Source organism: Aspergillus fijiensis (genome assembly GCF_003184825.1).
Source record: "Aspergillus fijiensis CBS 313.89 unplaced genomic scaffold BO72scaffold_13, whole genome shotgun sequence".
Classification (NCBI taxonomy): domain Eukaryota; kingdom Fungi; phylum Ascomycota; class Eurotiomycetes; order Eurotiales; family Aspergillaceae; genus Aspergillus; species Aspergillus fijiensis.
Window position 1 is genome coordinate 207,700 of NW_024468989.1, and position 25,589 is coordinate 233,288.

A 25,589-nucleotide genomic window follows, 5' to 3' on the forward strand; every position below is an offset into this window, starting at 1 on the left:
CCCTCCCCCCCAAAACCACACTAATAAGACGCAAAAAGTACCCGCACTGGACCGGCCGACGCACGCGCACCTCCCTCCCCATCCTCTTCCTGGACGTGGCGCACCTTCACGCGGACGCCGTGGCTCACTGGCGCCGCACGCGCTCGCCGACCGACCAGAACGCCCCGGACATGGCGCAGCGCGCCTGCGCCTTCTTCGACACGCTCACGCGCTTCATCCTCCCGCTGTGCAGCGCCGCCGCCGCCACGCCCGTGACCAAAAGCATCTACCTCGTCGACGCCAAGGCGCTCAGCCTCAAGCAGGCGTGGACGCTGCGGGATTTCGCGAGGGAGATCAGTTGGATCCTCGCGACGTGTTACCCGGAGACGATTGAGACGATTTTTGTAGGTTTTCTTTTCCCTTGGTTCCGGTTGCGGGGTAGAGGTCCTACGTTTGTTGCGACATGTATGCGGCAGCGGGTGGGATTACTTAGGGCTCTCGTGGCGGCGCTAACCGGGCACAGGTGTGCAACGCACCCAGCTACTTCAGCACGATCTGGGGCGTGATGAAGAAATTCGTCGATCCGGTCACCGCCGCTAAGCTGGTGATCCTGACGGAGGGCCAGGTGCTCCCTGCGTTGGCGGGGCTGGTGGAGCACGAGAGTATTCCGCGGCAGTTTGGCGGGGGGTTCGAGGTGGTGCATGGGATGCGGGCGGATTTGGATGCGGGGTTGCTGGAGGTTCTGGGGAAGGAGAGGGCGGTGGTGCTGCCGGAGGGGCCGTTGAAGTGGAGGGAGGATGGCGAGGGCAGGCGCGTGCTCGTGGCGACGGGGTCGACTGCGTCGGGGCTGAGGGAGGAGGTGGTTGCGGTCTTGTAGCTGGGGAGGATGTGAAGCGGTCGTTGGTGTGGATTGAGTAGGCTTGGGGTGGTTGGTTGTCTTGAGAACGTCGAAGTAGACCTATAGTAGAGGGTTGAGCTATGGCGAATTTGTTACAGTTTGCGCGTCTATCTTCAGATACCTTGAGGTATCGTTCATAGAGGGATTAGTATGGGTAGCGGGAAGGTAAGGAGTTAGAGAGATGACCACCAAGTCACACTTGAATTGTGAAGGCACCTGGGCACGGTAGGAAGCTAATGAATCTTTTTTATCATCGAACTCAACAACGCAAAGTAGTTAAGTCATCAACATTGTACAACTATACTACAGAAAGTGACTTTGTTAAATATAGTAGAATAACTTTCAGGCTTCGGAACGGAGGACCTCATAGTATGATAGCTTATGATATATTGCAGACATAATTCAGGTTTTGAGATCTACACACTCAAACAACACTCCCACGATACTACGTAACAGATACACAGTGCCAAGTCAACCCATCTGCAGCAGGGCCAAGCATTGCAGCAGCAGCAAAAGCTCGATTTCAGCACCTATCTCCACTTTTCACCGACAAAACCCTCCATGACATCAACTTGGCAACCCCGGCTACAATGCCCGGAACTGCGCCCCCTGCAAGATCACCAGACCCTTCCTGGTGCGGTAGTACTTCGCATTGGAGAACGAATAGCTGTTGGTGACGTTCCTAAGATACCCGCTCACCAACTGGCCCTGCTCATAGGGTTGAATGCTGGGAAAGCCCCTGGGGACGCCGGCCAAGACGATCGCCCCGCGCGGCGTCTTGCTCACGTTGACGGTGGGCAATGTATCTCTGCCCCCCTGGGCCCGCACAGATAGCCCCGGGCCTGCCACAGGAATCGGACGCTCTGGGGTTCCGCGGCATACTGCATCTGTTGGCCTTGGCCCTGGCCTTGCGTGGGCCTTGGTGCGCGGGCGGCGGCGGCGGCGGCGGCGGCCTGAAGACGGTAATTCCGTAGCGTCAGTCGAAGGTAGATAACGAGTGTGTTCGTCTTAACGGCACTGCCGCTCGCTGCTGGCGGGTTGAAGACTGGAACTGCTGGACCGGTCGCTGTCTGGCCGGGGGCGCGGCCGTGCCGGAGCCGCCGCAGCAGTCTTCGAGGTCGAAGGGGTCGCAGATACCGGGTAAACACATTCTTTACTCGATTCGGGGAGAGACGATCTCCAACAGCGACTCGAAAACCAGCGATCCGTAAGAATTATGGATGCTACAGAGCTGCGATCGATACATTCGCCGTGCACGCCACATTCGGATCCCCAGCCAAGCCGGCGGGGTAGCGGCTTAAATACCCTAACCAGCTTAAGGCTAGAGAATGACTATGCACGAGATGACTCTTGCACTGCACTACCTTGTCGCGTAAGCGAGAAAAAGGCGGGCCAGGGGTCAACACGGTCTGCATTGGACGACGGACGGGGGTATGTTCGTGAGCCACAAGCAAGCGAGTCAGATCCTAGCTCCTTGGGCACTCGGTGCGCATGGAGCGTATGCACGGACGCATTAGCGTCGACTGTCACACGCGTCCTGTCCAGTCCGTGACAGAAGAACAAGCAGGAGGGAGCTTGTGGCTGTCTGTGCTCCGTAGCAAGCGAGGCGCTGAGCCGCATTCTCGATAAGCCCCCCTCAGATGAGGGGGCAGCTGAGTGCTAGGTAGTAAGATTTATTGTCTGTCCCTGAGGATCCAATTCGCGGTTAGCCTCCAGAGGCAGACGGCAGACTGCTTACCCCGTCGAGCGGGGGAGAAAGTGCGCAGGCGGGGTGGGGGGTTGGAATCAAGACGGGGTTATATGTACTCGTCTGTGTGGCCCACTCAGCATGGGCTCAGAGGCTTGGTGTATGCCTACTGGATACTCCCTGAACCCGTGAAGAAGTAACCATAAGTAACCAGGATCCATTGCTTGGAACCGATTGATCGAATTACTGAAGATAGCATATCAAGTCAATGTGACTGTTGGCCGAGCGAGCAACCCAGCTGGTCCGCTGAACAGTATCTTCAACAGGTATCTATGTTCGAATATATTCTTGCAGGCACGCTCGTCGAGATCCTTTGGTACTTATGCATGAAGACATAAGTCATTTGATTGATTACCAAGATGTTTACACACAATTTATTGGACATACAAGGCAGAGTCTATGAACTGATTCCAGAAAATGGAAAGAAGTCATTTCCCTCCTGATGATATCCTAAATGTCCACAATATTTGTTTCCGGCCAGGGCCTCATTCCATCGACCCTGATTCAAAGTCGCTACGGTTCCAGCCAATGCTGGCGCTTCCCAGATCTCGGCGGAGGCAATTTATCTACCTTCTAGGCCATGATCTTATCTTGGATCTTCCGCCCCAAGTCAAAACCAGCCGCCTGAACTCAATAATCCGGGGATGAACGACCCGGTGGGCGCCGGAGAGAATTCAGTATGTCAGCCTCAGGTTCAGCCAGCTACACACCTGCCACTCCTCCGTGCTCCGTGATTATTCACCCAATTATGCCTGCAGTATATGCTATACACATCTAGCACGAATAGCATTAACCACCCCTCGAGCTCAATCTAATGCGAAAGCGAAATGCAGATATGCCAAACCTCGCTAAACCCAGAGAAACCAATTTTATACACCCAACCACAACAAGTCTATCTCCCGAGCCAGGAAAGAAACCAAACTACCACCCGCGTCGCACCCAAACCACAATCTGACACCCACAAATCACCAACCACAGCGCGACCTGCCCGATCGTCATGGCGGAGCCCACCCACAGAATGGCCGGGGAATTCAACGCCTGGCCCAGATTGCACGTACACAAGACGAACCCCGTCAAGGGGAAGACCATACACCACCAGTTCAGCTCGTACGCGATCAGCCCGCGGACCATCGCGTCGACCATACTCAGCACGGCGAGCCAGAACTGCACGAACGCCAGCACCCACAGACTGACGCCCGCCGCGACCGCCAGGATATACAGCACATCGGCCGTGTGCACGCTGCTCGCCTTGCTGAGGTAATAGTCCGGCAGCTTCTCGAGCGCCGCGGAGGCCATGCCGTACCACGCGATGATGGTGAAGCACGGCGGGCCCACCGCGATGAACATCTCGGGCCGGAATTTCCCCTCCGGCAGGCCGCTGCGCGTGAGGGTGTGCGCCGTCTGCGCGAGCACGACGAAGAACATCAGGATGCCGAGGCCCTGCATCGTGGTGCCGCCGACGAGCATGGGCCGGGCCAGGTTGGCGGGCTGGTGGGGCGCGAGGATGCCCGCCATCGTGCCGCTGAGCATCGGCGGGAAGAAGGGCAGGATCTGCACGATCGGGTAGTGCTTCTCGGGGGTGGTGTGCGTGTGCGGGATGACCCACGACAGCACCACACAGAGGACCAGGGAGACGGCCGTGTACACCCAGAACAGCGCGTGCAGCGTCAGAACCAGCCACCGGCCGCAGTGAGGCGTGCCGTAGTAGGAGACCCCGAACAGGATCGCGGCGAAGGCCAGCAGCGAGATCGGGATGAAGTACAGGTCCGTCAGCTGCTGGATGTGCAGCCAGCGCGTGCGGAAGTCCGGGGGCCCCGACGCGGCGGCGGCGGCCTTGCCGGGCCTCGGGCTGGGGCTGAGCGCCTCGAAGATGAAGGACCCCGTGATCAGGGCGTAGATGACCAGGTTGGCGATGAAGACGATCGTGCCGATGGTGTTGAGCCCCGTGAATTGGTGCGGGGTCTGGTGCAGCAGCACCGCAATCCCGCCCCAGCTTAGCGAGATCGCGTACCAGCTCCAGCGCACGGCTGAGGTGAACCGCCGCAGCGGGGAGAGATGCGGCTCGTCGGTTTCCATTGAACTTGGTATTGTTGTTGTTGCGATTCGGGTATATGATTGCCGTTGATGGCGGTGGTGGTTGGTGGTTGGTGGTTGGTTGGTGGTGTAGGAGAGAATTTACCCGGAGACGATGTTGATCAGGCTGAAGTCGTGCATCTCGCCTTCCCTCCTCTTCCTCCTCGCCGGGAGAACCGAGCCGACGCCAAGCACCACAATCTTGCTGGCCGCCGTTGAAAAAGCGTCATGATGAAGGATGGTGGAAGAAAGGTGTTGACCGGTTGATAGAGAGATAAAAGCGTGACGTCACGGTCGGCCTCAGGGTCGAAGTGGGTCCCGTGACTTCATCGTCCGATTTCTGCGGCGCGGCCAACTTGGAACCCGGTTTCTCTTTCCTGCGCAAACTGAAACCGTTAGCAGGTCCGTTAAGCTGCAGTGCTGGTTCGGGGAACAGACTGCCACGAGGTGGCTCCGTCTGTTGCTAAATATGTCCATGTGGTGGAAATGGTAGGGTGGGAATTATCCAACTTAGGGTTGCCACGCTTAAATCATGGATGTCGGCGGGAAGCAAGTATGCAACCGCACTATGGCATTGCTTGACCCAGCGGATTCTTGGTACAGTCTTGGTACAGAGTACTATATCTTGAATTACAGTTTGGTGGCGGATTACACCCGGACGGAGGAAAGTGTGTTCGAAAAAGCAAGGCTCTTAGACCGGGATTAAGCTGAAGCATAACACACGGAATAATGCTATAACAGACCCACTAAGCCACGATCCTCAGGGTCTGGCGCATCAAGATTTAATCTAAGATGTAATCAGGCTAAATGAACAACCGACCATGGTGCTGGTGCACCCGCAAACAAACAAACAAACGCGTCCACACAACACTATACAATATCTACAACATCCCACAGCTCGTCTATAGACATAAGCCACAGATGCTCAACAGAGCTTAGCTCTTCTCCGTCTCCTCCTTGGACAGATGCAACCGCCGCTTCCACTTCATCTTGCTCTTGCGCATCGCCCGCTCGGTCCGCTCCCATGGGTAGTTGACCGGCGACTCGCCACCCGTGAAGATGAAGAAGTCGTACAGGAAGCCGCCCATCATCGCCCCGCCAATCGCCCCCACCCAGGGCCCGTAGAACCAGTACGCGTTGGTGAACAGGTCGCTGCCGTAGCCCAGGGCCAGCAGCGCGAGTCGGGGCCCGAAGTCACGGCTCGGGTTGAAGGCCGCCCCCGTCTGGTAGGCGAACGCCACACTCAGGTTCATGATCATCAGACCCACGATCAGCGAGTTCATACCGGCACCCGGCGGCGCGTTCTGGTCGTCTCCCAGCGCGAGCACGACGATGACCAGGATCGTAGTGCCCAAGAACTCGTTGAAGAAGGCCGTCGCCCCGCCGATCCAGCTGTATCGCTGGTTCGTGACGAAGCTGTTGACGACGCCTGACGTGGCGTTCGAGGCCAAGTACTCGTGGATCGACTCGTAGTAGAGACCGTAGGCGCAGAGCGCTGCGATGAAGGCCGCCAAAAACTGCGCGGCGAAGTACTCGGGCATCAGGCGTTTGGGGAAACCACGGTAGAACCACAGCATGATGGTGATGGCCGGGTTGAAGTGCGCACCGGAGATACCACCGGACACGTAGATGGCCATCATGGTCGCAAAGCCCCAGGCCCAGTCCGTCGTGTTGGGGTTGCCCGCGTCGGCGCAGGTGACAGCCAGGTCAGCACAGAAGCCGACGAACAGCTGCACGAAAACGCCCAGTGCCTCCGCCAGCGCCTCGCGGTGGTGCGTCCGGATCACCGACCAGGTCGTGTGGTTGTTGTGAACTTCGTCCTCGACCAGCTCCTGCACGAGCGGGTGAAGATCCTCCGGCAGGGCTGGGTCTTCCAGAGCTGACAGGTCGTCCAGCCCTTCCTTCAGTTCCTCCTCGAGATTCGGAGAGCCCCCGGCTGTGTCGTCGTCGCCGTGCCATTCCGGCTCCTCCGGGACTGGCTGAAGGGGAACATCGCTCGGGCGATGGTCGTTGCTCCCGCGGTGCGGCGGGGCTGTTGCTGAGGGACCCTCGGTCTCCTCGTCGTCGCCCCCGTGAATGCTGGTGGCTGGCGTCTCGCCCTCGGCCACCGTCGACAGCTGCTCCTCCCACCCTACGGCGGAGGATCGACGACGACGGGTGGACGAGGTGCGAGACATGCGGGAGCCGCGGATGGAGGTGGTGTCGCCCGACAGGAGTTTGTTCATGAAGTTGGCCTCGCGCTGCAGACGCGCGTCTTCGACCTGGGCTGCCATCAGGCGCGGGTCAGTGGTCTTTTCGATCTGGCCCTGCTCCAGGTCGTTTGGGTCGACTTCCAATCCATACTTTTGGGAGTTCTCCGCCGGCAACTGGGCGTTCTGGCGGGCTTCAAGCAGTTCCTCCTTGGTGGGTACCATGCCCGACCGCACCACGCGAGGCAAGGGTTTAGCCAGACCCCAGACTGGTCGCGCATTCACGGGTTGCTCGTAGGCTGGATTCAGGTCACCGTAGCCCGGCTGCACAAAGGGCTCGTGCGCCAGGCGCAGCTGCGGCGTGTCGTCCGGCCCGGCCACGGTGAACTTGCCCTGCGTCCGCTGGGCTAGTGTCGTCCGCGGAGCCAGACTGGGGATGCCACCGCTGCGTCCGCTCCGGCGAGAGGCGGCCGAGCTGCGACGACGCACGCCAGATCCCAGCTCGCCGTCACGACCGGAGGCGCGACGGGTGGGAGACAAGAAATCGGAGTCCATGGTGCCACGGCGACCGCGGCCGGCTGGCGAGATAGGGGGCGAGGATGCCCCGGTCGCTTCTTCGCGGACTCGATCCACGTCGGACTATCGTTGCGCAGAAAGTCCAAGTTCAGCTTCACTTTCTGTGGACAGCGAGTTGTTCGGAGGCACTTACCCTGGCCCGGGGACGTCCGGAATCGCGTTCAGCGTCGCGTCCGGCGTCTGCGTCGCTCATGTTGGCCAAACTTCTGAATATGATTCACGTCAAGCGGGAGGAATTCCAGTCTCCCTGCAACTGATAAAGAATTAACGGGTTTGTTGATGGTTTACTGAGATGGGAGAAGAGTGGAAAAAAAGAGGGGGGAAAGAAAGGTTAAGCAACAACAAAGCCTCCAGCAGACCCGCGGTGAAGGGGAGGGCCTGCCTAAACATGATATCCACCGGTCGCAAGCCATTGTTCCATGACGCCATGTTTGGTGGGTGGATGGAGCAGATGGGAGGATGGACTGGGATTGGGAGATGGGATGCGAGAGATCGTCGAGGCGGAGAGGAGTTTAGGGCCTTTGCTGGCGTAAGTGTCCCATTGTCCAGTGGGTCGGAGGGATTCTTCGGCGGCCCCTCGGAAAACAGAATCTCGGGAGTTCCTGAGGAGTGCAGTGCACCGAGAACCAGTGCATGGGCTGTGAATGGCTTGTGCCCTGAATCCCAACTCCATCGGTGTGTCTCCAATGACGTCGGAGTGGTTCCAGTCAACATCCGATCGCGGGTCTGTTATTGGATGTGCAGATTCTGAGGGATCCAGGATCCGTGTTATCCGACTCTTTTTGTCAATGGATGAACAAGCCGTTGTCTGTCAATCCATGGATGGATCCTGATTTCTGTTCAGAGGCACGATATTCAGGAACATTACCAGGTCTATGTTCACCAAAGCTGTTTTTTCCCAAGTGGTTGTGACGAAGGGTGAGTGGTGAGTGGTGAATGGCAGTGGGTGGATGCGTGTGCGTGGGTGGCGTCGGAAAACAAATGCTTGGTTCTCCTTCGCCTTCAGGGAATCCACTCGTAGAACACGCTAAGCTCGCTCCTAATCACTGCTAGACACTTCGCTTATGCAGCTTCTTCCACTGGGGGTAAATCCGAGCTCAGATCGCAGGCATCAATCAACTTATGCCGGTCCGCTTCCGTTTATGCATTTATCTGCACAATTTCCCGGTTGTTTGTCGTCTCTTGCATTGCTTTTGTATGTTATCTCTCCATTTGCCACCAGACATATCCAAAAACCTCTTTCCATCAACCATGGCATTAATGCCATTGATGTTCCGGTCGGTGTTGCTCCCTCGCAAAGCTTTTCTGTCAGTAGTGCTTAGCATGCGGATCGCCGTTCGTGGGTTGATCGCGTTCCACTGTAAATTTCTTCAAGAGTGGGGGAGATGGGTCAAGAAAAACTCCATTCGTGCTTCCGCTATCACGACCAGGGGCACGATGGCGGTCAATATCTCAACTGACCAGTGCTTCCTCGATCCAACTCGTCGGACTTCGCTCCTTGTTCCGTAAGTTGAGTCAGAGCACCCGATGATCCAAAAACAGACCTGCTGTGACTGGCTCTGATTCAGAAATCACGATGAGCGCTGGATCCGCCGGTCGGAACATCGTGCCAACCAGCTGTCAGCTCGATATGAAGGAAATGAGATAGAGAAAGTATAAGAGCCATAAAAGGGGGATCCAGGCGGGTGAAGTCAGGGCTTGTATAGGCAGGTGATCCGGGTTCCGCCCATGCTTTTCTTCTGCATCGCGGATTTGCCAGGGGAGGGTTGCATCCACTCAGACGACTGAAAGGGAGATAATAACTTCTGGATTAGGGCAATGATCGACTGCTTTCCCCATCCTGGGCGAGGGACATCGTCGTGGGATCGGAATTTAGTGTCGCGCAAGATACGCCTCCCTCCCCTCCCTCGGCAACCCCCTTCACCTTATCAGCTTCAAGCATGGGGCTGCTCCTACCGCACATTTGAGCAGAAAAACATCCTTCGTGAAGTTAGTCGCAGCCCGCGGTGAATCAGAGAGCAGAACAGCGATTCGCACGACTCGTAAGATCAGAGGCAAGCCGCTTTGCTGCTCAGCATCTGCACCACTGGAGGAACAGAACGAGCGATGGGATGCGATCGCATAGCCGTAGTAAATCACCCAGACCATGCAGGGACAGTAGTGCTTATGTAGGATAGCACCCCATGCAGGGAACTGGATATTCAAGCTAGACGGAGGGCAAAAGTCCGGAGGTACATCCAGGCCTTTTGTATGTCCGAGTTCATTCACATCATCCAGGCATCTGAGCCATCAACCTGGCAAGGACAAAACCACATCCACTCTTACGTCACTTTGGATGTAGTATGCGAATGATACATAGCAAGCGAAGATCGACAGCACTGTTGGATAGACCATTAGTCAGGATATTATCGCTCTGGCATCGTGATTGCTCGAATATCCACCATTGAAGGCGCGCACCAGTGGGTTGGCAAGGCATCTTGACGACAGTCGCGGTCGTTCTCGATGAGGTACAAATAATTGTGGGGCTCTGACCAAGTGATCTGCGAATCTGGATGGAGAGATATTGTCTGGATCCAGGAATCGAAGCATGCTGAAAGGCCGCTGTCACCGAGAAACTGGCCGTATGTAGGAGAAGGCAGGATCCAGGCCCCGTCGTGCTGGAGTAACAGCAACAACCTCTTACGCTTTCCGCCCTATATCGAACAGCATTGAAGCAAGCGGGGCAGAAAAACCTCTGGCAGGTGGAAGAAGACTGCTACCCGCCTCGCTTCAGCCCGAGAATCGGCAAGTCTTCTGTTGCATGGTAGAACTAAAGTTGAGTATGATCAAGGCGCTGAGCTCCGTTGACTCTTAGCAGGGAACAGATGTGAATAAACACAGGTGATGAAGTAATAGAGTTATTTTCGCACTTACTTTAAGCTTTCAGCCGTTTCTGTTGTTGACGTCCGACCAAAAATGGCCTCGTGGAGACAAGGAAGGATAGCAGAATAAGTGACTCATGAGATCATCCACTATGATTCAAGTCGAATTTGAGTTCATCGCATAATCTATGGATCGTTCGAGCTTAGAGAACTGCATTGCCAGAGATGGCTCATTCTATCTCAACTCAACAGCATATTAGCGATCACAGCCTTGCTAGAAATCATATACCGATAGGACTCTTCTGAAAACTCTTCTGAAAATGGCATATGGGACTGCAAGTCCAACGGCATTCATGCCCCGTCGACTGAGAGTAGTTGTCATTGGCGCCGGGTAGGTTCTCTCCTTTTCTGGGTATTTTGCATTTCAGATCAACCGTTGACTCCATGTCTTGAAACAGAATATCCGGGATCCAAATAGCCCACGATCTCAGCTCACGGATGAAGAACATAGCTCTGAAGATCTACGACAAGAACGAAAGCGCCGGGGGCACCTGGTTCGAGAATCGGTACCCAGGGTACGATCCACCCGCCATGCGAATACCTTGCCTATCTCAGCAGTCATAACACCACAGTAACTGTTATTAGGTGCGCCTGCGATGTTCCATCCCATGGGTATCATTATAGTTGGGCGCCAAATCCCCGCTGGTCCACGCTATATGCCTCCGCGCCTGAGATATGCGCCTATTTAGACTCGGTGATTGCCGACCATGGGCTGGCGAAGTACATTCGGCTTCAACAACGATGCGTGTCTGCGACATGGGATGAGAGAACCTCGTCCTGGATCACCACGTTCAAGCATGAGACTACCCAGGAAGAGACCGTCGTCGAGGCGGATGTCTTAGTCTATGCTGTTGAACGGCTGAATAATTACAAACTCCCGGACTTTCACGGGAGGGCTGGATGTCACGGCGATATTTGCCATACAGCGTGTTGGCCAAAGGGCCTAGTAGTGTCGGGAAAACGAGTTGCTGTTCTGGGAAACGGCTCCAGTGGAATGCAATGCGTCGGTGCCCTGCAGTATGGTAAGTCCTTCCCTTAGTTTGAACCTTGCTATGCGATCGCTGATCGAAAGGCGCAGACGCTGCAGAGCTAATCAACTTCTGTCGAAGCCAAACGTGGGCTGGTCCTGGGCTTTTCGACGAGAATAAAAGGTGTATGTAAGGACTCCTTCACAGAACGAAACCCGTCTCAACAATCATTCCAGTCACGGAGGAAGAGAAGCTTGAGTTTACGAATAACCCCGACTTGTATCACAAGTATCGCACCCAGCTCGAGCGGCAGATCGCATCCGCTTTCCGTGTGCTGTGGAAGAATACCCCAGCACATCACGAAATGCGAGCACGGGTGGAGTCTTACTACGATCACAAAATCCAGGATCCGAACCTCCGAAGAATGCTCCAGCCAGACTTTGCCCCAGCGTGTCGGCGGTGGACCATCGGCGATTCGTACATCGAGGCCATGCAGCAGCCGCATGTGCATCTAGTTCAGGATCATGTCGCTAGCCTGACTGAGACTGGCGTGCAGACGTGCTCAGGAGAGGAGTACGATTGCGATCTTGTCGTTTGCGCCACGGGCTTTGAGCCCTACGCCTCCCGCTTCCCAGTTATCGGACGAGACGGAATTAGCTTGAATGATTGATGGGGTCCACAAGGCGACTATGAGAGCTACATGGCAAGCATGGTGGCTGGATTTCCCAATCTCTTTGGTTCGTTTGGCCTCATATTCTCCGAATTCCTGCAAAGGGTCAATCCTTGGCTGATTCGCAAGCACTGCAGCTTTCCATCCACCCCATTGCCCTGTGAACGGCTCTGTCATCCCAGGCATCGAACGGACGTCCGACTACATCATTCGGATCCTGACGCGACTGCAGACTGACTGTCTCCGATCAGTGAGTGTCAAGCCCGAAGCGCAGCACCAATTTGTCCGCTGGGCTCAGTCCCGCATGCCTCACCTGTCGTGGTCTGATCCATGTAGCTCATGGTGTAGGTATAGCTCTTTTCTTCGAAGGAGGTCTCCGTTGTTAATGCATCAGTAGACAAGAACAAAGAAGGGCGAGTAGTGGTTCCATGGCCGGGAACAAACCACCATTACTATGCCGCCACAGAAATCGTTCGTTGGGAGGATTTTGACCTCCGTTTCGAGAATCCGACACAGAAGTATGCGAGCTTTGGGAATGGGGTGACAGAAGATGGCTTCGCACCTGAGTTCATCCCTTGGGTGCTGACACCCGAGGGGCAACAGGTTAGGAACTGATCTTCTTAGCCGAGGTTTGTGTCGATCTTGTTCATCACACACATAACTCTTCAATTGGAATCGATATATCACGCGCGAAAATCTTGCCAACCACCGTGACTTCGAGTCCCGACAGGTACAAGTCGACCTGCACATCCTATATAATCTTTTAGTTGAAGTGCTAGTAAGTATACAGGGTTCGAAAACTTAAATACACACTTGAAACCTGCTCAATCAAACTTAATTGCAGCCAACCATGAGATAGATCCGTCAGAGCATGATCGTAGCAGGATGTGGCACTCTATAAATGCGGTGGATGCGTGAGGTATCCATTGTGCCTTGATTCGGACCTTTATCATCTGCACATGTGTCTGAACAGGCTTTTTCCCAGGTGTTTCGGTGCCACCCGCTCATCGCCAGGGATGCGATTAGAACGAATCGGCAAAGCCTGGACCGAATATCTCCCGAAACAAATCACCGAAACTATCACCAGTCAAGTCGTAGCTCATCGCTGCTGAGGCGTCTGTGAACCAGGGGTCGGAGACTGGTTCCTGCGCATTATAGATAGCCAGATTGTCCGAGCTTTCCAACATTACAGCAGCAGGATGCCCCGAATCATACCTTGGCAGGGAATGTTCTACCGCCCTGTGCTGAGCACCCTTCGCCGATGCAGCCTTAGTCCGCAGAATTCCCAGGAGGTGCTCTCCCAGTAAAGCCGCGATACCAAAGCGATGGGGCGGCGTGGTCCCGGCGCGCTCCAGCTGCAAGGAGACCTGCGATAAAAGAGCGAGCAGCTCGATATCCCCTCCCGGTTGGGTACCATGCACCTGAGGAAAGAGCTTCAATGCTAGGACTGCAGCGTAGGAGATCATCGCCCAAGTGGGTGCGAGCATACAATACAGAGGCTCGCCGACCATTTGCAGGTCGCGGACTGCGACCTCGCAGGTATGAACCGCCGCTTGAAGGCAGTCCTGTCTGATGGCCTCGATGTGTCTATTGCCGTTACGGTTCTCCGACGCTTGAAGAGCAAATGACAGAATCCAAAGTCGATTGTGCAAGTACACATAATAGAGGAATATCGAGGCAAGTTGCTCAGACGGTTCGGCCACATTGTATGGCACGGGAAGCCACTCCTCACACCACCCCTCAAGCCTCTCATCGACGAGTCTTTTCATCCAGTGCGGATCGTCCGGCGGAGCGGCAGCCTGCGCTTGCAATTCGGCATGAATTGAAGCCAAATGCCGGCGCAGCAGGATAAAAGCACACGTATGCTTATCGGCCGCATCAGCTGCCGGATGTTTCCACCAGGTGTCAATGCCCGCGATGAGCTTCGTGTCAGGAATATGGTTGATGCGGCCACGCGCAGCGCTGTTTGCTCGTTCCCAGAGTAGTATCCGAAACCAAGTGCGTTCTCGATTTCTGGTAAGCCGTTGACAATCTGTGCTCTCAGTGTGATCTTCATTGCCAACAGCCGATGGGAATCGTAGGGTTTGCTTTTCAAGGTGAACCTCAACATTATGGGGAGCTTGTTCTGCAACGGATGTTACCAAGACCCCTCCGCGCGACCTCGAGTGCTGATCTAACCCAAGTTCAGCAGCGGTCCCAAATGCATACATGGTGTAGAGCCAAGTCCTCTCCTCCGCTAATGTTTTCGCTGGGGTCGCGGACAGTAAGGAAATGTAATACCCCTGGACGATCTCAACCGATTTCAATCCACAGGTGTGCACGTGTCGGGAAAGCTTCTCCCCATGTAGTTGCAGTCGCTTTGCTAATGAGGACTGAGTGCTTGCGAACTGCGCGGTAAGAGCCAGGATCCAGGTGAAGAGGAGAGTGGACCGCGACCGGACGTATCCCGGGGTATGCAGTAAGGGATCCAAGATGCCGTTGACAGGGTGCAGTCGAGCAAAATAACTATGCCGTGTCAGCCTCCTATCGCAGTCAAAGCGCTGCACGATACCGACATCGGAAAGAGAAAGTGGGCTTCTTCCATGGTCACCAATCCTAGATCAACTGGATCAAGATCAGGTCCAACATCTCGAAAAGCGCTGGGATCGGGCGGTTTGAAGTAGTCTGAGCTTCGCCCAGGCTTGAATGAGGTAGCAAAGAGCGCGTCTAGACCAATTTCCAGACTCTCTCGACTGAGCTGAAGGCCCAACGAGAAACATCCGGGACGAGATAGTAGATCCCTCCCTCTTCCTTCGTGGGTATTGTTCTTTGATGCTTGAGAGGCATTCGCGTGCACAGCTTCAGATGCGTCCGCAAGCAACGCAAGGGGATTGCTGATGGGTTGGGAGGGGCCATCCGGGACACCCTCCGAGGGAATCTGGGAGGAGTCATTCCAGGGACTGGCCGAAATGGGCCCACCATCCGGCTCGCATACGCTGGGGCTCGATAACTGGGTATTGTTTGGCGTGGCAGCCTTAGGCATCGAGGCCGGTGTCTTCTTGAGTTCTGCCTGGATTTTCCGGTATGCTTTCTCGATGCCTTGGAAGCGGCCCACCGCCCCGGGTCTGCGTCCCAGAGGCCGCGCTGGAGGAATCCGGCAGAGGCGATGGTTGCGTACGCAGCGATCGCACGATGAGTTGTCGAGACTATTGGTCCGGGTGCACCGCATCTGACTCAGTATTCCGTTAGGATCAAGTGGTCATGTGTTGATTTGATGAGAGGCCGACCTTAAGTTTCCTGCATGCCTCGCACGCCGATGGCGCCACGGGCCGGGTAGATCGCCGGATGGTTGAACTTTCGCCGGCGTTGGTGGGCGCCATTCTGTTCGAGAACCAGGTGAAATGCTTGTACGACGACGCGCATAGAACGGGTCTTAGAATTGACAGCCGAAGCGAAGTAAATCGATGTCTGGTGGCGCCGGTTGATGACGATGAGGGGAAGATGTGGGGAAGAGGGAAGACTGCCGGCGATATTCCCAAGTCAGTGGCCGGGCGGGCACGGGACCGGTCCTTTGTTTTAGTGGCCGGAGGCTTCTATACAATCCAAGCTGGAGAGGCATTTATAACTTCACTTTACAACCATCCTCACCTCGATTTCCCCCCACGAGTCTCTCTTTATGCTTTATAGCAAGATGCATACGCCTCACAGCACCATGAGCTCAGTCGAAGTGGACGTACTAGTATGCGGAGCAGGAATGTCCGGGCTAGCCTGCGCTGCCTTCGCCGCCTCCGCCGGTGCTCGAGTGCTGGTGGTCGAGAAGCAGGCCACCGTCGGGGGATCCTCCAACTACTCCGCCGGCATGTTGTGAGCGCATCCACCCTTGTCAGAAGTACTCCGCTCGTGACCACTAACTACCAAATCCCAGCTGGGGACCGCGCAACTACGAGAGCCTGCGCGCCTGGGTTCCCGAAGGCGATCCTGCTTTACAAAAAGCATGGCTCGCGGACTATCTTCGCGCAGTGCAGTGGATGCGTGTGAACGGGATTCCGACGTCGCAACGGTTCGACGGAATCATGACGATCGGTCAGGCCTTCTTTTGCCTCCCTCCAGCATTCAAAACAAGACCCTAACAATTCTGCCGACTGTAGGCATCGGGTTCCCGATCAACATCCCGCATCTCCACCGATACCACCAACAGCGCATCCGCGACAGCCACACTCAGTCCAGGATCCTGACCAACACCTCCGTGGTGCAGCTCCTGCAAGAGCACCCCGGCGTGGCGGGGTCCCGCCTTGTCGGAGCGATCATTCGCACAAGTGGCCCGCGGAACGAGGATACACAACACTGCAAAGTAACAGCGAAGATGGTTGTTCTGGCGACGGGTGGATTCCAGGGCTCTGCACAACTGACGTCTACGCATCTGGGTCCCGAGGGAGACAACATCTTCGTGCGATCGAACAAAGGGTCCGTGGGCGATGGACTTGTCCTGGCGTCAGCGGCAGGTGCAGGCACAAGCCGGGGAATGGGCACCTACTACGGCCATCTCCTGGCTGCGCCGTTGCGGGCTGAGGATGTGAACCCGAAGGAGTTCCTGGCGCTGGCGCAGTATCGTACGTTCCACGGCATCACTACCAGAGATCGGCGCTGACATGACCAGAGAGCAAGTACTGTCTCCTTATCAACCAGGGCGGACGCAGATTTGTCGACGAAAGCATCGGGGACGAGATTGTCAATCAATACCTTGCCAAGCAAGAGGGGAGACGGGGGTTCCTCCTCTTCAAGTGAGTTCGCCCCTTCGTCTTGGGTAATCCAACTCAACTGACTCCCGCAGCGAGCAAACACGACTCCAGCACTGTGTCTCCGCCCTGTTCCCGAACGCAGGAGACATCGATCGCCTGCAGAAGGCCCGTGATCACGGGTGCAATGTCACCAGTGCTACATCCGTCGCGGACTTGGTCTCGAAACTAGAAGAATGGGGCGTGGACGGTATTCAAGCTAGACGGACACTCGAGAATTACGACAGTCGCATCCGACTGGGAAAGCGGGAGGTATCGCTGGATGCACCGACCGGCACGGCGGGCGCGGCTCCCCGCCCGCTGACTGACGGCGAGGGTCCTTTCTATGCGATGGAGGTGCAGCCGTCGTAAGCACCGTCAACGAACATATGGTAATGGAACTGAAACTAATGGTCTATAGGATTACATTCACATATGGAGGCGTCCAGATCGACACACGGGGCCGTGCTCTCAGCGCGGATAGAACAGCGATCCCCGGCTTGTTGATCGCTGGTGTCGATGCGGGAGGTTTCAGTAACCGCGGGTATGCGGGGGGCCTGGCGCTGGCGTTTGTGACGGGCTTCTGGGCGGCGCGGGAGGTCGCGCGGACCCTGGGGCTGCCGGAGCCTGAATTGCCTGCAGCAGCAGCGGAGGATACACCTGATGAGGGGTTCTGGCAGAAGTCCAGTCGGTTGTGATTATGTCGCTTGAATTGATAATTTGCTGTATTTCGCATATATATCAGGTCGATGACCACATATACCTTGTCGATACGAATGTTCGTTTCCATGGATTGCATTTGGTCGTGATGTGGCCATACTTGTATACCTTCAGTTGGGTGAATGATTACTCTCTCTGCCATCAGCCAAACAGTAAAGCTTATGAGAAAGATTGGAAGAGGTACATAGTCTCAGATGCATCTCCATCTCCAAGCATGCATCTCCCTTCCCCAATCTGCCATTCCCATCCCACCTACACAGATGTAACAACATAAACACCCCCCACGACAGTCTCCACCACCCCCGTGTAAGCCACCCCATTAACCCTAAACCCCTTCCCATCTTGTACTCTAACCCTCAAAGGCCCTCCACTCCTCGAAGCAATCCTGGCCTCCTTCAATCCCCCCTCCTCCCACTCCACATCCACCACAAACCCCCCTCTAGCCACCAGCCCGCTCACCGACCCGGTCGCCACCTTCCCCGGCAGGGCAGGCAACAAATGCACGACGCCCGCATGACTCTGCACCAACATCTCCGCGATACCCGCCGTGAACGCGAAATTCCCATCAATCTGGAACACGGTATCGGGCCCGGAATCCGTATTCCACAGATTAGGGCTGGCAAACGTCTGCAGATATATCTGGGTATGGTTCCAGACGGCCTCGCCGTCGAACAGCCGGGCGTAGAGGTTCATCGTCCACGTCCGGGACCACCCGGTACTCCCGCTGCCGCTGTCAATGCGCCAATCCAGGAAGGCCTTGGCGGCCGCTGCGAGGGTTATGTTGACAAGGGGCGTGAGCTGGGCGAGCGGGTAGAGGCCGACGATCGGGCTCATGTGGCGGTGGCCGGGGTCTTGTTCGGTGTAATCGAGCCGCCATTCCATGATGCGGCCGGCGGGGGAGATCTGTGGGGGTTTGATGCGCGCGAGGGTCTGGTTGGCGCGGGTGCATTCGATGGACGAAAGGTGGAGGATGGTGCAGGTTTCGAGGACGGCGTGGAACAGCTCGTACAGCAGGGAGTTGTCCATTGTCGGGGCGATGTCGATGCCCTCGGCGCTGCCGGCGAGAGACATGTTGTCGGGCACGAGGAAGGCTGCTTCCGGGGAGATGGAGGGTCCTGTGCTCAGGTACCCCTCGAAGGGGAAGAGGTAGCATTCGTAGAACTGGGCGGCGCTGCGGAGTAAAGGCCAGATGCGATCCCGCAGCAGGGCCGTGTCCTGGGTGAAGCGGTAGTGGTCTATCAGGTTGGCGGACAGCCAGGCGCCGCCCATGGGCCACATGGTCCAGGTGGTCCCGTTGTCGACGGGGGCGGCGTCCCCCCAGAGGTCGGTATTGTGGTGCAGCACGTACCCGCCGTTGTCGCAATGGTACATGCTGCGCGCCACCGCCTGGCCACGAGGGAGGATGATGTCCATCATGTCGAGGAAAGGGGTGAAGGTCTCGGCTAGGTTGGTTACCTGGGCAGGCCAGTAGTTCATCTCGAGGTTGATGTCGAGGGTGAAGCGGCCGCCCCACGCGGGGTCGTAGTCTTGATTCCACAGGCCCTGAAGGTTGGCGGGGAGGCCGGGCGATGAGGCGTTGGCGCTGCGGCGCGACGAGGCGATCAGACAGTGTCGGCCGAAGTGGAACATGAGCGTCACCAGTTCCGGATCGCTGTCGGGACTGTGCTGATAGTTCAGCAGTCGAGTATCCCCCGGCAGATGGCCACTGGCGCCAGAGGACCCGAGATCCAAGTCCACTCGCGTGGAGAGTGCAGCGTAGTCGGAGACAGCATTGTGCTTGACAGCGTCAAATCCTCGGTTGACCGCATTCTGCAGTTTCTGCTTGAGCACCGCTTCGCGCTGACTCGCCGAGGGGTAGCGGTAGGAGGTCTCCGCGTCGAAGAAGATATCCACCGTCGTAGCGCCCTGCACGACAATCGAGGTCCCGTTGGCCTCAATCCGCCCTACAATCTGCATCAGCAATTTGCACCAACAACCCAGCCCCATATAGCAAGTATCCTCACCTCCAGACGCCACGATCCTCGCCTCAGACGCAACCCGAATCGGCCCCCTCTCCTCCTCCAGCGAGTTCGCCTTCAAAACCAACCTCCCCACCCCCTCACCATCCACACTCGCACTCCTCTCGACCACAAACACCGCGCGTTCCAACGAACAACTGACATTCAACGCGCCAACCCGACTACTCGAAAGCCTCACCGCAAGAACATCATCCGGATAACTAACCACATACTCGCGCCTACGCCCGTCAGCCCTGCCACTGCCATATCCATACCCCATCCCCACACCCCACACCCAATATCCCAAACCAGGAGCAGAAACAGACTCACCTATACCGCACCCCCAAAACCTCAAACCCAACCTCGACAACCCCCGTCCGCAGATCCAACGCCCTCGTATAATTGCCCACCTCCATTTCTCCTTCCAGTCCAAAATCCAACTGCAGCGCCCCCAACGCACTATACGACTGCGGCAACGCCGGGATGGCCGCCATATCGCGCAGCGTGCGCTGGCCGGCGGCGGTGATCTCGCCATCGGCCAGCATTCGGCGCACGGGCGCCAACGCCCCGTATGCCGCGGGGTTGACGCGGTCGACGAACGAGCCGTTCCAGAGGCTGTCCTCGTTCAGGGTGATGTTCTCGAGGGTGGGGCCGCCCCAGACGGCGGCGCCGAGGCGGCCGTTGCCGATGGGGAGGGTGGTGGTGAAGTTTGTGGCGGGGGTGGTGTGCCATGATACTGTGGAGGGGTTGAAGTGCGAGGTTGCGTGGGTGGAAGGGAGGAGGGGGGTAAGGGGGAGGAGGAGTTTGAGGGGGTGCATGATGGCAAGAGATTGTGTTGACTCATTGGGAGGGAGTACTGGGTGATGAGTGTTGCTATTTAAGCAAGTGGAGAATACAAGGCGAGCTACGGATGATGATCATGCAAGCTCTGGTCTGCAGCTACGCGACTAGGGCTACGCCGGAGAGTGTCTATCCCACTAATCAGAGGACTTCAGGCTGCTGGCTGCATGCTAGTGCAAGAGGGGTCCAATTTATCCGCCGGGTTTCTCGACCACCTTCTTGTTTCTTGTAAGATGCAATATTAACAATGATGTCAGGCTAGCTGGGTCGTACTTGGAGTAAACCCACAATTGACTTTGGAGGGTTGTGACAGATGTCACGTGTTAGTGAAGAGGCCTTGGATCTGGGGTCGCCAACTAAGGTACTAAGGTACCCCACATCCCCAGACTCCGCAGACACAGTCCCAAGCTGCGGTCCCTTCCGAGTGGGCTGTCATCCCAGCCCAGGTCGACCGGAATGTCCGAGCATGGCACAACATTCCTGGTGGTCCATCCACGTCTATTTCCGGCGTGCTGGAATCATGGGGTAGTCTCCGCATCCGGAGGACGCGCATTCCAGAGCAGTCCGCACGCGGAACCATCAACAGCACATCACACCACACGTATATTCTCCCAAAGACACAGAGATGATTACCAGCAAAATCAGGATCGTCAAATGGACCAGAGCGTGGTTTATGGCCCATGCCAGTCAGGGTAGAATATACAATACAACTATGTACAAGCGTAGAGCGCCCGTTCTGCAAAACAACGAGTTGCTTCACAGACCGGTCTCAATATGGTACAAAGCCGGCGGACTGACGGACGCATTCGTCCAGCCGGCCAGCCCGCGAATGTCGAAGTAGGAAATCAACACGACCAAACCATCAACCGAAAGCAGGGACCAAGCACATGTTGGCTGACCTGAGACCCAAGACAGAAAAACCCAACGCCGGAAAACGAAGCAAACACCAATAAACCCAGATCCAAGATGCCAAACCATTTCGATAGCGCGGCGTTGTGACCACGAGACGGGCGGTCATGCAGTGGCTTAATGTAGAAACCAAAATAAATGCGACGGAGCTCAAAGAACACGACTAAAGCCAGATAAATCCAATCATAACACGAGAGAGTGTGTGTGCAAAAGGGGTATGTAGGTTGTATGTGAGAGAAAGAGAAGCCAGAGGTTCCCCGCCACGGACAGCATGATAGCATCGTCGCGGGGAGATCGGCTAGTAGGACAGGCAGCGTTGTCATACGTTGACCTCGTTCCACTTGCGAATCTCTTGATCTTCGCGGGCATCGCGTTTCTTGTTGCGGACATGCAGGACGATGAACGCCACGATAGCACCCAGTACGATCCTAGTCGACATCAATTGATGGTGTTCCTCAAGGCAGCTGAATCATCGCACGAGAAAGAAGAAGAAGAAGAAGAAGAAGAAGAAAACCTACACGCCAGTGACAATGCCCGGAACACCGCTCTTGAGGAAATTGCTGACGGGCTTCTCCCCGCAAGTACTGTCGCTCGAGTCACAGTCGCTGCGGGTCCAGAGATGCAGCGAGGAAGCCATCGCGGCGAGCGCTCTTTTAGAGTCAAGGTGTAGGAGGGAGTGGTGCGACGCCATTGGATCAAGAGCTCCTGTTGGTTGTAGCTGGGCTGCTGGTGGTGTGTTGTATATGCGCGAAGGGACAGTACGGGAGAGAAAGAGAGTTGATTTGAAGGAGCCTGGAGGAGGGGGAAAACACGCCAACGGACCCAAGAAAATCAGGAGGGGAAAAAGAGAAGGGGAAGGTGGATGGATGGATCGCAGTTCTAGAAAACGAAGAAAGGTTTGGGAAAAAGGGGACTTGGCAAACCGTTCTAAGGGGAAAATGAAACACCCAGTGAACCCCAGCAACATTCCTTTGCGGAATGGTGAGGTTTCAGATGCTTGGCCCCTCACTATTTCCCCCTTTTTTTTTTCTCTTCTCAGTCGCTCCCACCTCCAGATCCACTTTGATTGCGCCCAGACTCCAGCCGGTCAAAATTCAATTTAACCTTGGCAAAACTTCTATTAATATGGGTGATTCTATCCACCCTCAGTCACTCACAAACAATCAGGCAGACTCCTCAAGAGCCGTCATATCGGTGGTGTTCGTTCACTCCGATCGGGAGGGAAGATTAACTGGAACTGAACTTACACCCCCTCCCCCCTTTTAGGGCTACTACCTACATTCACTGCAGCTGCAGTACTCCGTACTCCTCCATACACCCCATTCTCTTCAACAAGTGGACAAGTGGAGTCGCCCCTTGAAGTTGAAGCACCACCCCCCAAACCCAGGTAAACTTGCATTCTCTCCAAACCCGGGGTGTCGCAAACCCGAGCCCGGAATACAGACCACACTCCCGGAAATAGTAGCGATGAGGATATTTACCTACCGTACGGCGTACCTCCTCCCCTGATCCGCTCTCAGCTTGTCTCGGGCGGAATCCGACACTGTCTCAACGCTCGAGCCGGCTGTTACACCCTGCAACACACTGTCGAATCTCCTTCATGCCGCGACCCTGACCTGACCCTCGATATGCACCGGTCGGATTTTTTTTTCTCTTTTTGCCTCATGCTCGCGAGGGATGGTTTATTTCGCTGGTTGAGGCGTAGCAAGGAGAATACTTAACAATGTCTTGTTATGAAGGGCATAAAGGGCTCTCCGCCCTCCGCCCGGGCCATCTCGACGAGGAAACGCACGTTCCACTGCGGAAACGCACAGACTGCGCATATTCTCGGTTGTCGTGAGACTATGATACTACTCTAGGGCGTATGGAGTTTGACTTCTTTTATTTCCAGTTTCACCACGACTACATTGCACGAGAATGAGTGACGAAGAAGGCAGATCCATTATGCATCTAAATACCCATGCAGCCAAAACAAACTTTTAGTTCCATCTCCGTCGTCTATGGTATATCCTTGTCGTCATTGAAAAAATCCATGCGCGCACGTCTAGCTCGTCAAGCGTTCGAATCCGCCGGTCGAGCAGGTTTGGCAGTTTTGCTGTCGAAAAGTTTGTAGGTCACCACGGCGAGCGCGAGGCAGGTGATGGCTGAAGGCAAAAAGGATGTTAGCGGGCTTGTCAGTTCATGCACCATCGGAACAGGAAACGCTCACCAAACACCGTGGTCGAGTAATAATAGCCGACGGTCTCGGACAGCGACCCGGCGATCAAGGGCCCGACCATCGAGCCGGTCCCAAAGGCCATTTCCACAATGGAGAAGGCGCGCGAGCTGCCTCCATGCGGTCCGAAGATGAGCGGGTCTTTGGTCTGTTTCTCCTTCACGACCCCTATTTCTTGGTTAGCACATGCCGTGGGAGAGAGATGACAACAATGAGAAAAATCGAATCGCACTCACAAGTAACCTGCAGACTACCCGCTCCGCGCACCAACATGGAGAATAGACCGAAACCCAGCATGGTGGTGACGAAGATCGGTTTGCCGTTGGTGTCGGCGCTCGCCCAGGGGAACTTGTCGTCGCCGGGCACCCCCAACAGCCACAACAGGGGTGCCAACATGAACCAGCCCAGCGCCGTCGGGTTGCGGAGTCCCTGTCGATCCCGCATCCACCCGGCGGCCGCGGAGAGGAAGAACGAGGGGATCTGCAGACAGAAGAACATCAATCCGGTCGGCAAGCTGCCCCAGTGGAAGACATCCCGGAGGTGCAGCGGGAGCGTGGCTTCGAAGCCGGAGAAGATCGAGGACATCAACAAGGTATTCGCCAGGCCGGCCAGAACCCGCCCGTCACTCAGCATGATCTGGTAGAAGTGGCGAGGGGAGGAAGCATCGGTGAGCGTGGTGCTGGTGCTGGTCGGTTGACCCTCGGAGCTATCCGACAGAAGACCCGTGGTTTCATCCTGCGTCGCAGCTGCGGCAGGGCTGGATCGATCGGGTTCCAGCATAATCAACCGGGCGATAATGTCCACCGCCAGCACGACCAGAGGAACCGACCAGGCCGCCCAGTATCCAAAGAGTTCCAGCATCGCTCCCGCCACGGTCGGTCCCGAGATGATTCCTGCCGTCACAAAAGTCATCGCGAGCCCCAATGTTTTCCCCAGATTATCCGCATCGATGTGGTCGGTCAGCATGGCGTGTCCCACCACCCAGGCAGCACACCCGGCAATCGCCTGCATCGTGCGCCCAACGAAAAGCGCGGCCACTGTCCAGCAGTCAGCATCGCCGCCTCAATGCGATGGAGAAACATCAAGGATCTAGATCACACTCACCATTGAGAGTCGAAGCGACTAGACCGGTCCCAACGAAGCATCCACCCAGGGCCAGCAGTAAAGGGATCTTGCGGTTGGGGGTCTTGTCGGCGAAGTGCGCGATGATCGGGGCAGCCACGATTCCCAGGAAGCCATGCATGGACAACAAGGTGGTCATGTAGCGCTGGGTCTCGGACGGGTCGATTCCCAACCGCACCTCGATCATGTAGCTCAGGATGGGGACGAGGAAGCCATAAAGAAAGGTTTCGGCGAACAAGGCGACGGTGACGGTGAAGACGATGAAGGAGCGGGAGGAGCGCCAGCGGTAGCCGACGGGGAGTGGTTTTTCCATGGTGAAGCTATTCGGAAGTCCTGCCTATTTTTTCAGGACCAAATCATGGAAAATCACTCCAGATATGTATTGTATCCACGGGTGGGAATCGAAAGAGCGCGGGGGAAAAGTGAGATCTGTAAGCAAGTCAGGCAGTGCAAAAAGATTGACTCATGGTCGGAGCCTGGAGCCGGGGAGACATTCTGCAAGTGGGGGCGAAAGTTGTAGAGATTGGCCGAGGCTGAACAAAACGGACTGAACCCTGGATGGAGTCCACTTTACTCGGGGCCACTAGTCCGGTTGTGGTTAGAGTCTCAGAAACATGGGCTGATGGACAACAACTCGATAAGATAAGGTTGAGTGTGGTTTGTCGACTGTATTCCGTTCAGATGCGGAGGTGGTGAACTGTATCTCCCTACTGTAGGACGTGGACGGTACTCCGTACCTCCGTACTCCGTAGTTACTCCGTATCTGTGAGTCAACCACTTCTCAGCCGCCCCTGACTCATCCTTCATAGTTAGTTAACTATACTCCGTCAGTTTATAGGCTCATTATCAATTCATTAGTCACAGCATGCGAGGACCGCCCCCCAAAAATTGAACCACAACCAAACAGCAGGCCATTGCTTTTTTCAGGGCTGGAACGTTAATTCCAGCTCATCTGACCCGGCGCCATGCGCAATGATCGCGTCGCGCGCCTGCCGCCCACCGCTTTGCTGG

At 56.0% G+C, this 25,589-nt stretch overlaps 11 protein-coding genes across 11 annotated transcripts in view; 4 read left to right on the top strand and 7 right to left on the bottom strand.

Annotated features, from left to right (window-relative positions):
- BO72DRAFT_424933 (SEC14 family lipid-binding protein) overlaps positions 1-856 on the top strand; it is a gene marked incomplete at its 3' end in the record, with an annotated part of 1,415 nt that extends 559 nt beyond the window's left edge. The window contains exons 3-4 of the mRNA XM_040942896.1: positions 39-383; positions 503-856. Of these exons, the coding sequence (XP_040803376.1) occupies positions 39-383; positions 503-856 (699 nt within the window). The remainder of the gene's footprint in view (positions 1-38; positions 384-502) is intronic.
- A 606-nt stretch (positions 857-1,462) lies between these two features.
- BO72DRAFT_494231 (uncharacterized protein) lies at positions 1,463-2,027 on the bottom strand (the record flags this gene model as incomplete). Its single annotated transcript, XM_040948444.1, has 3 exons — positions 1,463-1,685; positions 1,760-1,830; positions 1,896-2,027. 3 exons carry the CDS (start codon positions 2,025-2,027, stop codon positions 1,463-1,465), a joined length of 426 nt encoding a protein of 141 aa, XP_040803377.1.
- Positions 2,028-3,093: 1,066 nt separating this feature from the next.
- Positions 3,094-4,949, bottom strand: BO72DRAFT_446177 (tellurite-resistance/dicarboxylate transporter family protein). Its single transcript, XM_040944232.1, has one exon. The coding sequence runs from the start codon at positions 4,698-4,700 to the stop codon at positions 3,546-3,548; it is 1,155 nt and encodes a 384-aa protein (XP_040803378.1). The 5' UTR covers positions 4,701-4,949; the 3' UTR covers positions 3,094-3,545.
- Positions 4,950-5,632: 683 nt separating this feature from the next.
- On the bottom strand, positions 5,633-7,655 carry BO72DRAFT_457050 (MIP/aquaporin family protein; the record flags this gene model as incomplete). The annotated part of the gene is made up of 2 exons (XM_040946308.1): positions 5,633-7,525; positions 7,596-7,655. The coding sequence occupies 2 exons, from the start codon at positions 7,653-7,655 to the stop codon at positions 5,633-5,635; spliced, it is 1,953 nt and encodes a 650-aa protein (XP_040803379.1).
- Positions 7,599-8,399, top strand: BO72DRAFT_42491 (uncharacterized protein). Its single transcript, XM_040942895.1, has one exon. The coding sequence runs from the start codon at positions 7,755-7,757 to the stop codon at positions 8,211-8,213; it is 459 nt and encodes a 152-aa protein (XP_040803380.1). The 5' UTR covers positions 7,599-7,754; the 3' UTR covers positions 8,214-8,399.
- Positions 8,400-10,643: 2,244 nt separating this feature from the next.
- Positions 10,644-12,907, top strand: BO72DRAFT_505569 (flavin-containing monooxygenase; the record flags this gene model as incomplete). The annotated part of the gene is made up of 8 exons (XM_040949195.1): positions 10,644-10,714; positions 10,782-10,898; positions 10,969-11,405; positions 11,456-11,536; positions 11,588-11,985; positions 12,046-12,088; positions 12,159-12,365; positions 12,419-12,907. The coding sequence occupies 8 exons, from the start codon at positions 10,644-10,646 to the stop codon at positions 12,634-12,636; spliced, it is 1,572 nt and encodes a 523-aa protein (XP_040803381.1). The 3' UTR covers positions 12,637-12,907.
- BO72DRAFT_505575 (Zn(II)2Cys6 transcription factor) lies at positions 12,908-15,380 on the bottom strand (the record flags this gene model as incomplete). Its single annotated transcript, XM_040949196.1, has 3 exons — positions 12,908-14,526; positions 14,577-15,229; positions 15,288-15,380. 3 exons carry the CDS (start codon positions 15,378-15,380, stop codon positions 13,044-13,046), a joined length of 2,229 nt encoding a protein of 742 aa, XP_040803382.1. The 3' UTR covers positions 12,908-13,043.
- A 332-nt stretch (positions 15,381-15,712) lies between these two features.
- helE (3-ketosteroid 1-dehydrogenase helE) lies at positions 15,713-17,473 on the top strand (the record flags this gene model as incomplete). Its single annotated transcript, XM_040946807.1, has 6 exons — positions 15,713-15,864; positions 15,926-16,083; positions 16,149-16,610; positions 16,658-16,781; positions 16,832-17,143; positions 17,197-17,473. 6 exons carry the CDS (start codon positions 15,713-15,715, stop codon positions 17,471-17,473), a joined length of 1,485 nt encoding a protein of 494 aa, XP_040803383.1.
- Positions 17,474-17,747: 274 nt separating this feature from the next.
- On the bottom strand, positions 17,748-20,310 carry BO72DRAFT_484562 (glycoside hydrolase family 95 protein; the record flags this gene model as incomplete). The annotated part of the gene is made up of 3 exons (XM_040947860.1): positions 17,748-19,438; positions 19,499-19,731; positions 19,823-20,310. The coding sequence occupies 3 exons, from the start codon at positions 20,308-20,310 to the stop codon at positions 17,748-17,750; spliced, it is 2,412 nt and encodes an 803-aa protein (XP_040803384.1).
- A 1,250-nt stretch (positions 20,311-21,560) lies between these two features.
- On the bottom strand, positions 21,561-21,878 carry BO72DRAFT_494238 (uncharacterized protein; the record flags this gene model as incomplete). Its single annotated transcript, XM_040948445.1, has 2 exons — positions 21,561-21,669; positions 21,760-21,878. 2 exons carry the CDS (start codon positions 21,876-21,878, stop codon positions 21,561-21,563), a joined length of 228 nt encoding a protein of 75 aa, XP_040803385.1.
- Positions 21,879-23,108: 1,230 nt separating this feature from the next.
- On the bottom strand, positions 23,109-25,243 carry BO72DRAFT_446181 (MFS transporter). The gene is made up of 4 exons (XM_040944233.1): positions 24,561-25,243; positions 23,693-24,493; positions 23,451-23,624; positions 23,109-23,385 (listed from the first exon to the last, which is right to left on the bottom strand). Exons 1-4 carry the CDS (start codon positions 24,889-24,891, stop codon positions 23,294-23,296), a joined length of 1,398 nt encoding a protein of 465 aa, XP_040803386.1. The 5' UTR covers positions 24,892-25,243; the 3' UTR covers positions 23,109-23,293.
- Positions 25,244-25,589: the final 346 nt, after the last annotated feature.